The sequence below is a fragment of the Zootoca vivipara genome, chromosome 2 (assembly GCF_963506605.1).
Source record: "Zootoca vivipara chromosome 2, rZooViv1.1, whole genome shotgun sequence".
Lineage (NCBI taxonomy): Eukaryota > Metazoa > Chordata > Lepidosauria > Squamata > Lacertidae > Zootoca > Zootoca vivipara.
The window spans coordinates 56,130,665-56,148,636 of NC_083277.1; the positions used below are offsets into that span (position 1 = coordinate 56,130,665).

The following is a 17,972-nucleotide window of genomic DNA, read 5'->3' on the forward strand; positions in this document are numbered from 1 at the left end:
GCCCTACCATTAGGCAGAGTGAGACAGATACTGTGGGACAGGGAGCAACAGCAAAGTGCTAAAGGACAGAGTCATTGTGTGCAGGGCCTGCTCAAGATAATTTGCTGCCCGAGGCAAATGATTAGATGATGACCTCTCTCCTCCCTCACCATTCCATGCACAGAAGTTGACGACTGAAAGCTGCATCAGCACTTGTGATGGGATAGCATATTTCAGCACCTGAAGGCAGCAAGCTAACTTAGGAAGGTGCAAGACAGGCCACATGGCACACACAGTTCTGTCCTCCCAAGGTGGGGAACTGCCAAAAGGACAATGGAGGACTGGCCAGGGGATATTGCTTCTCCAGCATCTGCTGCCTAAGGAGGCTGTTGCGCTCTGCCTAATAATAGGACTGGCCTTGTGTGTTTTCCGTGCAATCTGCCCTACGCTCATTGTGCTAGGTTGCAGTCCTTGGGTGCAGTGGAGGACCCCATCCCATTGTTACAACCAGTTGCCAGTCTGGTTGGTTTTTATACGTGACGTGGGAAGGAGGGTGCCATCTTTTTCTTCAGACCTCAAACAACAAAACATCTTAGTCCAGCCTTGATAAAAAGCAATACACTTCCATGTTTTTACAGAACTGAGGCATCTTACAGAGGCCCTTTAGCCAATATGATAAACCACATCTTAGCTCAAGTATGACCTCTGGTTTCTGCCCTTGTGAATCTCTGCTGAGCCCAGGAAAGCTACATCGAAGAGAAATGACAATTACTCTATCATGTCCAAATATGCTCACTGTTGAGTGCTTGGAAAATTTTTGAAGCAGTGCTAGGGAAGATTGATGATGATCCTCTGCTGTAAAAAAAAAAAGTAAAGTAATATTAGAAGGTGCTCTGGGTTTACTGTTAACTGGGAATCCTAAAGCTCAGGAGATGCCTCACATGAAACAAGGCTGTGCCTTGGGGTGGTTGCTGCTGTATTAGAGTCTACAGGGATTATACATAACCACTGTCCTTTCCTTCCTGCTAATGTCATTATTAAGTGGGACTTCCCTGCCTGCCAACTGCAGGTTCCCTTTTCCTGCTGATAGCGTGGAAACGTGTGCTAGAGGGAAGGCAGTAGCCTGCAGAGGACACCACAGGAAGATTCTCTTTTGTTTTCCGCAATGCACTGTGCCATATATCTTAAAGAGGCACTGTTAATTGTTTCCCAGAATGGAGCATGCGGAGTCCCCTGCCCCCCCCCCCGGTGTCAGTATAGCATTACCTACTGTTGCGCTCTTTTGCCTGGCTCTGAATTCCCTTACCCTACAGCAAAGTGCTTGTGTTCCCATCCTATTTTTGGGCTATGGAGGGAGTGTCTGTCTAAAAGCCTGATTTCCAAAATGCACGTACTTGTGTATCCACCAGCAGCACCGCCTATGCTGATAACTGAGCTGGCCCAGCAGCTTATATTCTCTCCCATAGATAGTCTTTGCAAATATTAGATCCGCTTGTGAAGGTTGCTTCATAGACTCTGGTGTATTGGCACGGCCAAAGTTGACCTGTGCCTTCTCTGCAAACCATTTTTTCCTGCTCAATCCAGTAAGGAAAACTATGCTAGTTCTCACGGGCACTTTGCTGTGTCAAATCCCAGAGGCCTAAGCAATCCAAAGAAGCAGAGGCAGAGGGCAGAGGCAGTAATGCTTCTGAATACCAGTTGCTGGAAACTGCAGGAGGGGGAGGTGCTCTTGTGTTCGGATCCTGTTTGTGGGTTTCTCACATCTGGTTGTTCACTGTGAGAACAGGATGCTGGACTACATGGGCCATCAGCCTGATCCAGCAGCGCTCTTCTTATGTTCTTATGAAGGCTCCCCCAGAACAAACACGTGCTTATCAGAAATGTGAGGGGTGGAGAGGGGGGGGAGAGGGGTGTGTGTGTGTGTATGCTGGAGCATGCATGCTTCAGAAGATCTTTCTCACATATTACAGCTGGAGCCCTTAATGGCATTGACAATAATGTTGCTTAAGCTTTGTAGGATCACTCCTGTGTTCCCCCTCATGAGTTGCTCAGATAGGAAGCTTTGATTGCCCTGTGACAACTGAAGAGTTTTCATCCCTTTCGTGGATGCCTTGCCACTCCCGATGCAATATTTAACATCCATTTCCTTGTCATTGTCTGGAGGACTTGGTCATCTTTGATCGCATGGTCTATGGGGTTCTCAAAGCTTGCATATTTTAAAACATAGACTAGTATTTCTCTTCAGCACTCTAAATCGCAGAGTTGTCTAATTGTAGCAAGAGTTGTGGCCACAATATGCCCAGGAAAGCTATACCAGCATAATGCTTCCCATGCATGCTGTCATCTGGTGGCTTTTGAGAACTCTACCCTTGTCCCTGCCCCATAGATCACTACTGTGCAAAGCCATTTTCTTCTCTCCTGTGGTAACCCTGAGAACAAGGTGCCTCACCTCTTTGCGCATCACTTGGTTAACAGATCAGCTCATGCTGCGCTCTGCCACCATGTGGCCAAACACCTCCACCGCAGCTTCATTTTAATCCCTCCCAACCAGTCATTGGTGGGATGGGGCTGAAAAAAGAAATCTGGGGCAAGCTCCCCCCTTCTGCATAGTAATAGTAGAACCTGTGCCTCCCCACCCCCACTCTGCTGCCAATTGTCCTTCCTTTATCATTAATCTTTTTTCTCTGCAGACACTGATTATATCAGCCAGGAAGAGCTGGCCAAGGTGGAGCAAATGCTGGGCCACCTCAGTGAAGAGTCCAAGCAGGCTGCAGCCTCCACCTTGGTAAGCTTCAACCTAATGAACTGAATATGTGTGGCTATTTGCCCAAGGCACCCTCCATAGCATCACCCCTCGCAGGACCTCAGCCGAGGCAAAAGGTCAAGCACCGGCCCTTGCTGCATTGCCTAAGGGAAGTGAAGGTGCAGCATTCACAGGGTCCTGCAGATACACGGGCCATTACTGACCTTGCTTGGCAACACTGGGTGTCTCTGTTTCTTGGGTACCTGGTTTGGCTTGGACATGTTAAGATCATATGGGGTAAGTGTCCAAGTGTCCAAAGGTTGATGCTGACCTCTAATGCTGTAGGGCAGCGATAGCCAATGTGGTGCCCTCCAGCTGCTGCTGGACTCCGGCTCCCATCATTGCTGACCATTGGGAGTCCAACAATATATTGGCATCACCCTCATAACCACCCCTGCTTTACAGAGCCATCTGTAAGGACAGTGTGTTCTCCTGTGGAAGCAGGATCTGAGAGTGGGCACAGGTAGATGCAGATCATACATATGCACAGGTGCTAATGCACACTTACTAAGCTAATAATATCCTCAACTTCATTAAGCCGGTGTGGCTATTCTTTTTTGGGGCTGAGGGTCACATTCATCCTTGGCCCCTTGCTCTGAGGTTTACATGCCAGTTGTGGGGGTGCCCACCCTAACCACTTTCATGCACACATACATGACACACTCAAGAGGCCCCCTCTTCCCAGCTGATCCATGCTGGTCAACTGAGGAAATTGGGTTATTATCCCCTTTCTGCTCATCAAATGATCAACCTGATGACTAGGAAGGGGGAACATCGAAGGCGCTGAAGCCCACCTACCTCATACCGAGTGTACTTCATTATTTCCCCCCCCCCCTTTTTCTGGCACTGCCAAAATTGGTGGTGGGGAGTCAGACGAAAACTGACTGAGGGGTCAGACCAGGTCCCTAAACCAGGGTTTAGCCAGCCCAGCAGCAGTACAACATAGAATGAATGAGTCAAAATTCCTGTGCTACGTGCTCACTTGACAAGGTCGCTGAGTACAGCACTTGCTTATGACCACTGAAATATGATTATTCTGTGTGTTCTTCACCATCTGTAATCTGCAAACACCCAGCGGCCAAGCAGATATCCCAGTGGGAAGGAGTTCCACTGTCTTCAGGGAAGTGAGGCCTGAGAGCTCCATTCTCCCTCCCCCCCCAACCCTAATCTTTGCCCAAACAATTCCAGTTTCTTTTGAAATTCTGAACCTTGGAAGCAGAATAAGCTGTTCAAGATGAATCTGCGAAATTGAAGGCACAGAACTGGGTTTCTTTGTTGAAAAAAAATTGGACTGGATGGGGACGGAGGGAGGAGGAGCTTAAGCAGCACAGATGCTACCCAGATGGACTCTGGCTGCTGAAGCGGCCCCCGCATGTGTTGCTCTGTCTGGGTGACCTCCAGAGAGAAGCTGTGATCCAGGAAGCAACCTGATCTCTGCCAGGGGTAGGTTCTGAATTATTAATGTGGCTGCTCATCTTCCAGCTGCAGTTTGGAGCTGCATGAAGGCTGCTGCAGGAGGACAGGGTGGGAGAGAGAGCTGATGGGATGGGAACACACTGTCCCTGGGTTCAGTAGGAACTCATGCTCTTAGCCTAGGCCAACCCCGGGGCAGGAAGCAAACCTTCATTACGAACCTCAAGCTAAGCTGAACTCTACATTCTTTGCACAGGGAGACGAGTGCAGAGAAGTTGACTAGCCCCGTATATTCTTGACTACTGCTTCTGCTGCTGAGATTATTAGCTCTCCCAAAATTATATTGAAAGGTAGCAGGATGTGTATAGGTGTACTTAAGTCTTCTTTACAGGCACAGCTTATGGTCTGTGCTCCAAGAGGGAGATCCATAAGAGATACATTTATATTGTTAGCTTTTCGAAACTTTTTTAAAATCTCACTTTCTCCCCCTTGTGGCAGCAGTCTGCTCACTGGGATTCCCTCTTCTCTTGGACAGACAAGGCCCTCCCTTCCATTATGACATCATCCGGGAGAAGGAGTGCAGTCCCTACCGTCATCAGTGTTTTTATAGAACTCCCCAGTGAAAGATGTTACATTTCAAAAAGAAGAGGAAATAAAATTCATAACTTACTTTTTAAAAACACCCTCCCCCTGATTACAGAGCATAGTTGGCAAGGAAACATGGGCTTCACATCCAGTGGCAGTGAGGGATGTTCCTATAACATTTTGCACCAAGAGCAAGACAGACCTATCACACTCCCCCTCTAGACATCCGGGGTCTAATCAGGCTGAGAGAAGGGGCAATCAAAGTGAGGACACTGCCCTGTGAAGAACAAGACACAGGCTAGAATTCCTGTTTTCTCCTCTTTCCTTGGCCATGGAGGTAGAGGTAGCCCTCCAGTTCATTTAGCCCTCCTGAGTAGAGCCCTCTTAGCTGATGGTGGAATCTTCCTGGAACCATTTCCCCTCCTACCTCACCGGCAACAATATTAGAGAGCAAAGCAACACAAGTGGTTCTGACCTAAAATTTGCAGCATGTATCTTAAGTAAGCTGTGGCATGAAGCGTACAAACCCAACCAGCCATTTCAGTTTCAAGCGTCCAGTGCAGAACCTTCATGTTATTAACTGTTAATGAACTGCCGTTCTTCTGCCATGAGACGCCTTGCATTGCACCATGATGTGCGCTGGGTGTTGGCAACTGCCAATAAGCTGAGTGGTGTGTTGCTTCTTTTGCAGCCCACCAGTGAGGAGGATCTGTGCCCCATCTGCTACGCGCATCCCATATCTGCCGTATTCAAGCCATGCTCCCACAAGTCCTGCAAGTGAGTAATCCCTTGGGGGATGTGGGCTTTTCTCTACTTTTGCTTTCTGGTTGGATGGAAGGGGTCCTAGAAGGTGCCCCAGACCATAACTGGATATTTAATTAACAAATTTTGCCATTTGAACTTTCTGAAGCTTCCTAGCTGAAATCTCTTTTTCACTTGTTGCCCTAATGACCAGCATGATCCTTCTGAATAGCTACTTAGGCCAGTTCTCCCATACGTAAGGCTATGATTGCACTGTGCATGCAGATTCAACTGATTTGTTTTTTAAAAAAAGCTAGCATTTTAACCTTTTGGGCTGCGAAGTTTGGTTGATAAAGTGTGCCATTTCTAATTATATCTTAGAAGCCATGGGGAAGGCTGATCAGGATTCAAACTGGTTGGGGGCAGGGGAAGACTTCAGTGTCTCCCATTTCTCTAAGTCATTACCATAATTAGCACATGCCCCCAAAACCAATTTGTGCAATTTGTTTTATACAGAGCTGCTGTAGAATTTGATTTTAAGAGGAAAGTGGGCATTATCTTGCATGCACAGCACACTTGCACTCATTTATACCCAGCAAGGGACTTTACTAAATACATATTGTTGGGCCAAAGCTCGGCCTGTAGCTGTGAACAAATGTCCAAGGCCTCCTGTTCTTGTCTTTCCAGAGCCTGTATCAACCAGCACCTGATGAACAACAAGGACTGCTTCTTCTGCAAAGCCACCATCACGGGTGTGGATGATTACATGAAGCCAGCCACCTCTTAGTGCCTGGACCCTGCAGGGCAGGGCCGCATGCCCAGGCAGCTTCTCCACATGATGGACTCTCCTTGCTTCGAGAGCACCTCTGTCAAAGGCGGCTGCTGTTCAGCACAGCTGAGCTCAGTTGTGTGTTTTTTAATTGATAACACTTCTTGCAGGCCAGGCACTGCCATATGCATCCCCTCGGCCACATCATATCCTTCAACCCCCCTGAATTTAGGTACACTTCCTGTTGCTGTCATTGACTCCAAGCCAGCAGGCACTGGGCTTTTCCCATGGGGCATGTACAAGGGGGCTGAACATGCTCAGGTTTTCTACCTCAGCCTGAATCTGTAGCTCCTTTTCTGCATTTGCCCCAGGAAGCCTGTCTCGTACTGTAGCTGGGACACATCCCCTTTGGTGTGGTGCTTTTCTCGATGGGGTAAAAGCTGATCTCACAGGCAACATCGCTCCTGTGAGCCCAGCTGGCCACTAGCCAAGTGTGTTTTTTGCTGCAGCGCTTAGCAGCTGTTTTGACAAGTGTGTGTGTTGCTCAGAGTTGGTTCAGATATTTACGTGGGCATATCGTGCAGCAGCCCGCCCAGCTGTGCCACCTGATTTGGCTTTGGTGATGGAGGGAGATATTGACAAGCCATTCTCCCACCTGCAATCAGATGCGCTGGTAAGTGAAAGATTGTACCATCTGTCCACTTAAACATTAGCCTCTGCTCTTTGTGCATATAGCTCCTTTCCTTTGCAGGTAGGGATTGCTAGATACGCATAGCAAAGACACAAGGCCCAGTTTTTGGTCTGGGGAGCTTAGTGAATGCAACAGCAGGCACACTACGCTATTACTAACGGAAGCGCAGAGATGAAGCCCACAACCAGAGGAATGAGTCTGAATAGACTCCCAAGCTTCTCCAAGAAAAGAAAAACAGATACAGCAGGGGCCAGAGTTCATCCCATGCATTGTGTTCTGGTAGGGAGAAGTACGAGCTAGGTTGATCTTTATGGGCTACTGCAGGGGTGAACCTGATTGCACTGCTCTCTTCCACCAGCAGAAGGTGCCCATGGCACCAGCCCTTCACTGTGTGACCAGGCTGCCTGTACTATCCAGGAGCAGACAAGGATGGTTGCTGTTTTTTAATTTACTAACTGTGTGTGACTTGTAACCAGAAGTGTCGGGGAGGGCAGCAAGCATTGTGCTTGAAGCAAGGAATTTTAACTTATGTGCATCTATGATTGTCTCTCTCCCCCACCACCCTCCAAAGTGGAAGGGGTGTTAACTTCCATACAATGGAATATTATTAAATTATTATTCCTTAAGGCGGCGAGCTATGTGTATTCTTCTCCCCATTTTATGGAGCACTGTCCTAAAGGCTGGCACAGCAGCAGTACAAGATGGGAATAGCTGCAGGGCAGGCAGCGGTAAAAGTGAGCTGCCATACAGAACTGCCATTGTTGTTCCCCAAGAGGAGTTAAAGAAAACATATGACACACCACACCTCCCATTCTTCATGACAATATAATTTCATTCCCCCTCCCCATTAATTGACAGAGCCCTGCCCAGAGTTCTTGAATAGTAATAGTTAGTGATTATTGGCCATATGGAGGGAAGAGAGAGGGATCAGTCTCTGTAAGGCAGTAGAGTTCCAAAGAAGAGGACTGTATTCTGTCTTCCCTTTGTGCAACATGAGCAGCACATCTTATCCGGAAATAAAAGCACAGCATGCTGTTCTTTCCCCCCACCTGGCCTGCCTGGGACTGTTCTCTTGCAGCAGCTGAACTCCTACTGCAGAACCACAGCGTTCTGTACCACAATAAAGCATTTTCCTCTTTGCACATTAGGGTTACTTTCCAGTAGTAGGGCAATGGCCTGCGGCATAGGACAACCCCTGGAGCTGGCCCAGGTCATCATGCCTTATGCTAAGCGGTGATTCTGAGGAGCACTCCAGCCGCTTACAAACCTCCTTCTCCCACTACACTCCTAGGATCCCAGCAGAAGGTTAGTATTTTCTCAGCATAAAAGTCAGCAAGGAGCCCCCGCTCCCAAGGCACAGGGTGGGGATTCCCCCTGTAAGAGGGTAAGACAGGGAGGGCCCTCTCAGCAGGTCCAATACTCAAGGCCCAGGACCGCTACATGATGATGCGTGGCTCCGGTACAGACTCAGCAATGGATTTGTGAGGCAGTACGTTGGCACCATTGAGGTAGAGTTCATCGTTCACAATGACATCCTCTCCCAGCACTGACACATTCTCCATCCGTACCTGAGGAAGGACATGACATACAGTTAGACAACTCTATGCTGAACTGGGGGGAAGTAGTACGTTACAAGATAGACTAAGGCTAAGGCAGTTTCTTGCCTCCATGGTACAGTCCTGTGGCTACTCAGGAGTCAGTTTCTAACAGGTTCTGCCCTTGCTTTTCTGGCTCTGGGCTGCTAATTAAAAGCAGGAGCAGCCAGAATGAGATGTCAGGATAATTATACCTGTAGAGTTTCCCTAAATCTTACTCAAAGTTGCCACTATATTTGGTACCAATTCAACTGATAGGGAAAGGACAGCTTGATACCTGGCACAAAGCAGCACTGAAAGATATTAAATTGGGACTTTATAGGGCAAGTTTCCCTGTTATGAAAATAATAAGGTTATTGAGTATGAACACAAAACCACCGCAAAGGCACAAGTCCACCATGAGTGAGAGAACAAACAATGCAGGCATGTGAAGAAACTACATCACAGTAGCATTTGTGTGGACTGCACACTCCAGCTCACTCATCAGTAAAAGAACTAGTTAGTCTTGCTAAGATGCAGCTCTGACCAATACAGTAGTGCAATTCTTAAGTCCCAGACACACTGGGTGGGAGAGGTTAGGATATGGCCTGATCTCCCCACCCCTGTGGCTCAGGTGGCCTTAAGCTGGCGACTTCGCCTGGCTGAAGTAAATCTCTCATGGCACAAGCTGTCCCAGTGTGCAGGGCAAAAAAGGGGCATGTTGAGGCCAGCAAACAGGCACACAGGGGCAACCGAAAGGAATAAACAAAATTATCCTGCATTCCAGCTCCCTCCATTTACTGGTCCTGCCCAAAGAGGTAACATTTCCCCCATAGAACAGGGGTCCCCAGACTTACGGGCGTTTGGGCCGGTTCCCACCGCGCTGATCGCGCGGCGGGCCGGAGGACGGGGGAGCGCGCGCCTGTGCGCATGCGCACGGGCGCTTACTGGCGCGGCAACGCACTTCCAGGGTAGAAAAAGCGCCGAAAATCCGTTGTGCGCATGCGTATGGGCCTCCCCCGACCCGGAAGTGCACCAGAAATGACCTCTTCCGGGTCGGGAGAGGCCCATACGCATGCGCACAAAGGATTTTCGGCGCTTTTTTCCCGACCCGGAAGAGCGCTGCCGCGCTGCGCGCCGTAAGAGCGGGCGGCGGGGGTCGTCACGGGCCGGATTGGCAGGCCAATTAGGCCGCATCCGGCCCCCGGGCCGTAGTTTGGGGACCCCTGCCATAGAAGAACAGAAAATGTTTACATTCCCTCAACCTACAGCAGTTAGGCTGCAGCTTCACTTTCCCCAGTGTACTCCTGTATATCTGCCTGATGAGGATTGCTCTGTCACATAACTCACCCACTGGCCTACAGAGGAGCTCCAGCCAACAATGCAAGACTCCAGCCATGAATGAGAGCGGATCCGCGACCCCTTCAGCACAGTGCAACGTTTGATCCGAACCCCGTCCTCTATCACCACTCCTGCCCCAATGGTTACATTGGGACCAATACTGCAGTTCGATCCAATCTTGGCAGTTGGGTCCTGAAGTTGGAGGGGAGAAATTGTGCATGAAAGTTAAACCCGGTTTTTCTTGAGCAGCTTCCACAGCTCCAGTCTGGGAAGTAGCTTCCTCCTCCTCAGAGGAAACTAGATGGGAGAGAGCAACATTCCCACACAGCTCTAGTCCACAAGATGGTAGGTGTAATATCAAGAGCTGCTGTTGCCTTGCCCAATATACTACCACTTTTAGATCAGCCTTTAATGAAGTGCTGCCCACCCTTGCTCCAAAGAAATACAAGAATAGAATTACCACTAATACATTCCCCATGAAACCCGGTCCTGAGTGCAGCCGCTCGGGATGTTTCAGCCGTAGATATTGCAGATACATGCACATGCCGGTCAGAAAGTCTTTGGGCTGCCCAATGTCCATCCAGAACCCTGTGATGACAAAGCTGCATTAATAAGGCACATGTCTCCATTGATGGACCTTATACCAGCCTTCCTCCCCAATGTGGTGCTCACCAGATGTTTTAGACTTGCACTGGGGCTGATGGGATTGCCGTCTAAAGCACAAGGAGGACACCGCGTTGGGGAAGGCTGCCTTATACGAAGACTCGCCAGCATTAGCTGTATAAGTGGGAGCTCTGCATCTGGTAGCAGGCAGACAGCAGGGCTCTAGGCCTGGCAGACTTGTAAAACAAATGGCTCTGGTTCGCTCTCACCCTCCTGTTCTACGAACTACCAGATAAGCCTATTTTCCCAAGTCCTTAAAACTCTACTCTACCCTAGACAAAACTTAGCAGTAGATGCTTCAGGGAATGAAATAACCTGGGGATAAGCAAATGTGATTTATTCTTCAAGAAGATCTAATGTTGATATTGGCGGGGGGGGGGGGGAGGCAGAGTATTAAAAACAAATCTTGGGACCCTAAGTAACATTTAGCGAATTCTACAAAGTTAAATAACATGTTGAATAACATGTTAACATCTCTCACACTGAAAGGTGGGAAGGGCAGATTTCCTTTGTCTCCTGGCTCTGTGAACATAAGAACCTGCTGAATCAAAAGTCCATCTAGCCCAGCATCCTGCTTCCCTCCCAGTGGCCAACAAGATGCCTTCTGGAAGCCCACAAGGAGGATTGGAGAGCAATAGCCCTCTCTGCCTTTTGCTCCTCAGCAACTGGGGCTCAAAAGCATGCTGCCTCCACTCCCGAAGCAAGATGTGCAGTGAAACCACATTGCATTATTTCATTCAAACATTGCCCTAGAGGGCCCTTGCATGTTATGTGGTACCTTCCACATCTTGATCTTATTTTTACTTCTCAACTCCAGTTCCAGGTCCTCACTGACTTAACATCTAACTGCCTAATATGCCCTCTCCTCAAATCACTGCCTACAGCTGTGAGAGCCCCTTAGGATCAAAGTACCATTCCAAATCCTTCCATGTGCCCTTACCCTGCAGTTCCATGGCATAGAGTTGTCCTTGTTCTGCCATCACTGGGAATATCTCCTTCTCAATCGAGGTAGGCCGCAGCTAAGGGAAGGCAAGAGTACTATCAGTTGGCCATTTATGTTGTAAAGACTAGAGATGTACTGTTCCCACGGACATCATCATCCTTAATCTCACCGGCATGAAAGGATGAGATGCCCGACTAAAACCACAACCCCAAACACCCCAGCCAGTCTGCCCTGTGCAAGATCCCTGCCTCATACCTTGATCCGCTCTAGCACACTTGGGTTTAAGATGTACATGCCAGCGTTGATCTTGTTGGAAACAAAGACCTGGGGTTTCTCCACAAAGCGGTGTATGCGCCCCGTATCTGACTCACACACCACTACGCCGTATTTGGATGGCTCCTCCACTTTGGTCACCTGCAGGGCAAAGTTGGTATCACACCCAGCCATGGTACTCACAAGGGCACAGAAAGAGCTCCGTTGAAGTGCCATGCCTAGTTTACTATCCCGATCTCTTATTTTAAAAAGAACCCCATGAGCAAAATAAAGGGTAGGACAGGGCACATTCACACAGAAGACCTTTACTCGAACCACTTCTGCTTTTGCATTAGAGAAAGAGATGGGTGTGCAGGTCATCCCTAAAATAAGAACACACACCCTAATTCTTCTTTGTTTATGAACTAATAAGCATGCCCCTGTGCCATGTAAACAAGGGGAGGCATTTATAACACCCACAGGTGGGGCTTGATTTTTTTAAGTAGGTTGCAGAGGGTTGGACTAGATGTCCCTTGGGATCCTTCCCAACTTTACAATCCTATGATTCTTTGTTCCTGCAACTACAGTTTTTGCTAAGTAATAAGGGTTTGTGGAAGTGATGGAGCTCTTTCCACCTATGTCTCCAGCTGGCCTGCTAAACTTGGCCTGCTGCTTTCTGGCAGCTCCGCAACCAACAGAAACTAGGTTGTCCAAGGATCCACAGGCAATTCCAAGCAAAAGAGCAAGTGGTCGAGCCTTTGGCTTTCCAAAGATGTTGGCAGACTACACTTATCATCATCCCTGAATTGGCTCATGCTGATGGGAGCTGGAATCCAGCTACCTCTGGAGGGCCACTCCTGCAATGGAGCATTGCAAGCATGGAGTGGGTGCCCCTCAGGTACTTACCACAATGGTGCCCTCTTTTCCATGATGCCTGTGGAAGTGCACCATGTCTTTGAAGGGGAAATCGCAGATCACATCACTGTTGAGCACAAAAAAAGGCTCTGCATTCTCGGTCAACAGCTCCCGCGCTAGTGCCAGGGGTCCAGCTGTGGAGGAAACCAGAGCCTTCAATATTCACCTATTCATGTGCCCTTCAGCAACAACAGGCAGCATGCACTGCTCAACCCACTTTAGAAAGTTCCATCCTATATAGCTCCTGATCAGAATAAGTAGCATCCAATCCTCCACCTGCATATAGCCAGGACACTATATGCAGGTTGCCACAAGTTTTGATTCTGATTTACACCCCCTATAACCTCACCTCTCCACAAGAAAGTGGTTGCTTCAGTTACCTGTGCCCAGTGGTTCCTTCTCATGCGACAGGGAAATGTGAATGCCCAGCTAGGAAACAAAGTAGAATTTGGGAAACAGAATTCAAAGATGCACACCACCAACAGAATATGTGTGCCAGTGACCTGGCTATATACCCTTCCCTTAGTCATCAGATTTTCATAAATCCTCCTCTAACAGAACTAGACAACCATATCAATATTATTCAATGATGAATTTATGGTGACCTACAGATTGCAGGCTCCCTGGCTTTGTGGGGGTACTTGTTCTAATGAAGCGACAGATGAACAGCATAAATTAAGATGAAAGAACTAAACTTTACTTTCCCCCTTAGAAAGTCATGTAACACACCATCCACATTTGAAAGCAAGTCCATCAAGTCCAATAGAATTTCAGCTAAGTTAGGTACACTAAGGGTCAGGCTGCATTCACAATTACAAAGAGGAGGTTAGAATCAGTGGCTTAGATCCTAAGATAAGTTAATCTGAAGTTCACAGAATGAAAGTTTCCTGTTCTCTCCTCCCCCTGAAAACCTCCCTAGAGCAATGGGGGGGATGTGCTTGTAAAATGTGGGATGGGGCATGGATGATGGCTGATAACTGCCCTCAATCTGGCTTGAATCCTAAGGTAACTTCAGAAAGTTCATGGAAGGAAGGTATCCCAACTCCTCCTCCTCCTCCCAAAGTCCCCTGCACTTTGTCCCACAATTGGGGGCCCCATTCCTTCAGAAGAGCTATTGGAGAAGCACAGGTGCCTGTGGGTGTAGAAAGGAAATGGGAAATCTTCCTTCCATGAACTTTCTGAAGCTGTCTTGTCTTAGGATTCAAGCCAATAGGCACATGGCACCCTTGAAGCCCCAAATAAAGACTGCAGCCAGTGGGTAGAATTCAGTGTTACACTAATTTGATGATTTTGTCAGCACAAGCATATAGGCTTTGTAAACATCATGATCTCCCATCTCCTCCTCCCCCCGTGCTCTTCAGTGGGTTCTCCCAACCTGCGAGAGCATATTTGGGGAAGGCATGGGGGCACACAAGGCGGGGGGGAGCCCCGTTGCACTTCCACTAGCAAATCAGTTGAATCTGGTCCCAATGTAACAATGGAGAGGGTGCTAAGCCTTTTTATGCTGGAATGTCTGAAATAAGATGTGCATTAAAAGTATAGGTTGTATTTGCCACAGCACAAAGAATACATTCCGTCAGCAGAAAAAAAATCTGCTTGTACTATCTGCTTATACAATGCCCCCCCCCAACACACACTCTCTAAATATGTTCTGAAACCCTCTGGAACAGATTTGAGGACAACACAGTGCATGGTGGGGGAGGGGGTCCAATGCATTAGTACTAATCCTTGAACTAGTGCATCTATTTTGAATACCACCCTGTCTTCAAATAGTTATAGACAATAGGTTCCATCTATTTGGAAATAATAGGTTTCTGGCTAAAGTAATCTGCCAGTGACTATCATCAAATCACAAAGAGAGTGCTGCTGTTAGAGTGTACCATTAGCTAGATCTTTACTGCAGGAAAGTTATCTTGCTTCTAACCAACACTTGTGTAGCTGGCATTGCCAATGAAACTGAATCCATATACCTTCAGTTACAGGAAGCTACAAAAAGTGGTATGGCACGGTGCCAAGAGAAAGCCACACCCTGCTTTTTACAGTGTAGGAAGTGAGCAGCATTTATGGATATACTTGCACAACATACGCTTATTTTGGCTTAGTTGGCTTCAGTTAAAATTATAATATATTGTATAGTTGTAATAATAATAATAATAATTAATAATAATAAATTTTATTTATACCCCGCACTCCCCAGCCAGGACTGGGCTCAGGGCAGCTAACACCAAATATAAAACAGTTAATTAAAATACAGCTTAAAAACAAGATTAAATACAACATTTAAAATGCAGCCTTATCATAAAAGGAAAAGGGGGGAGGGGATCAAGTTGATTCCAGGCCAGAGGCCAGGCGGAACAACTCTGTCTTACAGGCCCTGCGGAAAGAAATCAAATCCCGCAGGGCCCTGGTCTCATGAGACAGAACGTTACACCAGGCCGGAGCCAATGTTGAAAAGGCCCTGGCTCTGGTTGAGGCTAATCTGACTTCCTTATGGCCTGGGATCTCTAAGGTGTTGCTATTTACGGACCTTAAGGTCCTCCGTGGGGCATACCGAGAGAGGCGGTCCCGTAGGTACAAGGGTCCTAGGCCGTGAAGGGCTTTAAAGGTCAAAACCAGCACCTTAAATCTGACCCTGTACTCCACCGGGAGCCAGTGCAGCTGGAAAAGCACTGGATGAATATGTTCCCATGGCAGGGACCCTGTGAGGACCCTTGCTGCAGCATTCTGCACCCGCTGGAGTTTCTGGGACAGCTTCAAGGGCAGCCCTGCGTAGAGCGAATTACAGTAATCAAGCCTGGAGGTGACCGTCGCATGGATCACTGTGGTCAGGTCGGGGCGGGAAAGGTAAGGGACCAACTGTTTGATGCAGCGAAGGTGGAAAAATGTCGCCTTAGCTGTTGCTGTAACCTACGCATCCATAGAAAGGGAGGTGTCAAGGATTACACCCAAACTCTTAACGGAAGGCAATGACACTAATTAAATTGTAATCTAATTAAAGCTCATGCACTGCACTATAGTTAATTTGAGTTTCACATCGAGGCCCTAGCACATACAGCCTATCTAACTCTGCAAAGTCCAAAGCAAACCCCTTTCCTTGCAGTTGCAAAACTTCCCAAGAATAAAGTGAACTATCAAATACCCACCTCATGAAACTGAAAGATAATCACTAGAGTTAGTGATTCACAAGGCTATGCTCTGTGAAAGCAGCATGAGTCTAGGTAAGGCTATTGAGCCACTAGCTTTCATAGAACCTCAGCCACATTCAGACAAAATGCTAGAGCAAATGAAGAGTTCCAATCAACTCCTGCACATCTACAGCAGTGTTTCCCAACCAGTGTGCCTCCAGATGTTTTGGGACTACAACTCCCATCATTCCTGACCACTGGTCTTGCTAGCTAGGGATGATGGGAGTTGTAGTCCCAAAACATCTGGAGGCACACTGGTTGGGAAACACTGATCTACAGGACCCCCAACCATCAGGTTCAGGAAAGCAGCCTAAAAACTATCAACTCAAAACTTACCCTTTGCTCTTGTTCTTTCATCTCCTTTTCCAGCAGTTCTGACATATAACTGACAGCAAGGATCACATGGTTCACACCTGCCTGTCAGAGAAGAGGAATAGTAACTCCAAGACACTGGAACTATGCACACAACTGAGGTGATTACCGTAGGTGTCCAGACCCAGGGAGGCAATATCCACCCAACTGGACCAGAGACCATAATTATTTAGGATATGTAAGGGACCCAGGTGGTGCAGTGGGTTAAACCACTGAGCCTAGGGCTTGCTGATCAGAAGGTCGGCGGTTCGAATCCCTGTGATGGGGTGAGCTCCCGTTGCTCGGTCCCAGCTCCTGCCAACCTAGCAGTTCGAAAGCACGTCAAAATGCAAGTAGATAAATAGGAACCGCTACAGCGGGAAGGTAAACGGCGTTTCCATGTGTTGCTCTGGTTTGCCAGAAGCGGCTTTGTCATGCTGGCCACATGACCTGGAAGCTATACGCCGGCTCCCTCGGCCAATAATGCGAGATGAGCGCGCAACCCCAGAGTCGGTCACGACTGGACCTAATGGTCAGGGGTCCTTTACCTTTAAGGGATGGTTATGCAAGACTGGAACAGAGATAAACATTTCTAATCCTTTCCCCATCAACTCACTTTGCTGAGCCAAAGGAAGCAAAATCACTCCCAAATCTGGAAGACCACCCATCACTTAGGCATTAGTCTGTGATCCAATGCAAAGTAATTTATCTTCAGTTAGCACAGGGATGGGGAGATGCCTAGAGATGCACAGGGAACATGTGGCAGAGGGTACAGCACAAGAAGCCATCCCAGATGTGTGCAGGAGGACTTATAAAGTATCTCCTTAACATCTTTCAGTCAGACATGAGACGTTCCCATGGAATAACTCAACAGCAAAAGCTTCACCTACTGAATTCCAGTCTGCCATGCAGCTCTTAAAAGGCACAGCACCCTTTTCAGGAAAAAGAGGCCCCTGAATCTCTCCCCGCCCCCCGTGCCACCCTACCCGCTCTTCTAAACGGACGGCAGCCTCACCTTCACCCCACCCAAATACAGAAGGTTGGTGCTCAATCCTACCTTCACCAGAGCCTCCACCTGGTGCAGCAGGATAGGCTTGTTGCAAAATTCCACCAGGGGCTTAGGGATGCTGAGGGTCAGGGGCCGCAGCCGCGTGCCATAGCCCCCCACCAAGATCAGCGCCTTCATCCTTGCCTGAAAGAGGGCGGAGGAAAGGGCGAAGCGTCAGACCCCACTGTGCCCCCAAGGCCTCCAACGGCCCCGCTGCCTGCCAGGTCCCCCTCGATGGTCTCCCAACCTTCCCGCGTCGACCCCCAGCCAAGCAGGACTTGCCAGCGGCCCCTCGAGGTCAGAGCCCAGCCGCCGCCCCTGGACGCCCTCGGTGCTCTTCAGGACCGGACCCAGAGGCCCGTAGTCGTAGCCAACGCCACCCCTCCGCACTCGGCTCCGCGTAACTCACCTGACCCGGCCCGGAGGTGCCACTCCGCCTACAGCAGACAGAACCAGCCACCACGACATCTCCGTCAAACTCCCTTCCGAACCGGTCGACCAATCAGTGCGCCGGACGTGTCCAAGCTGCCTAAACACCCAATGGCGGCCGAGAGCGGCGAAGCTTGTCGGCCAATCAGAACGCTAGCTACCGCGTTGCCGCAGCAACGCGGACAGGTTAGAAATGCGACCGCTTTGCGTCATTGCCAAGGCGCCGCAGCAGACACGTCTCAAGGAAGGCGGCTTCAAGTTAGAGCCCCGCCCCTCTTTCCCGTTAGCAC

General features: G+C 48.7%; 2 protein-coding genes across 8 annotated transcripts in view; one reads left to right on the plus strand and one right to left on the minus strand.

Moving 5' to 3' along the window:
* Positions 1-6,348, plus strand: part of RNF123 (ring finger protein 123) — an 86,883-nt gene extending 80,535 nt beyond the window's left edge. For all 7 annotated transcript variants that reach the window (XM_060271565.1, XM_035105941.2, XM_035105944.2 and 4 more), the window contains 3 exons: positions 2,670-2,764; positions 5,472-5,557; positions 6,209-6,348. In XM_060271565.1, the coding sequence (XP_060127548.1) occupies positions 2,670-2,764; positions 5,472-5,557; positions 6,209-6,308 (281 nt within the window). In that variant the 3' untranslated portion in view covers positions 6,309-6,348. The remainder of the gene's footprint in view (positions 1-2,669; positions 2,765-5,471; positions 5,558-6,208) is intronic.
* Positions 5,830-17,743, minus strand: GMPPB (GDP-mannose pyrophosphorylase B). The gene is made up of 10 exons (XM_035105947.2): positions 17,663-17,743; positions 17,263-17,397; positions 16,191-16,271; positions 13,050-13,098; positions 12,661-12,803; positions 11,758-11,916; positions 11,500-11,578; positions 10,357-10,484; positions 9,906-10,088; positions 5,830-8,549 (listed from the first exon to the last, which is right to left on the minus strand). The coding sequence occupies exons 2-10, from the start codon at positions 17,389-17,391 to the stop codon at positions 8,418-8,420; spliced, it is 1,083 nt and encodes a 360-aa protein (XP_034961838.2). The 5' UTR covers positions 17,392-17,397; positions 17,663-17,743; the 3' UTR covers positions 5,830-8,417.
* Between the last annotated feature and the right edge of the window lie 229 nt (positions 17,744-17,972).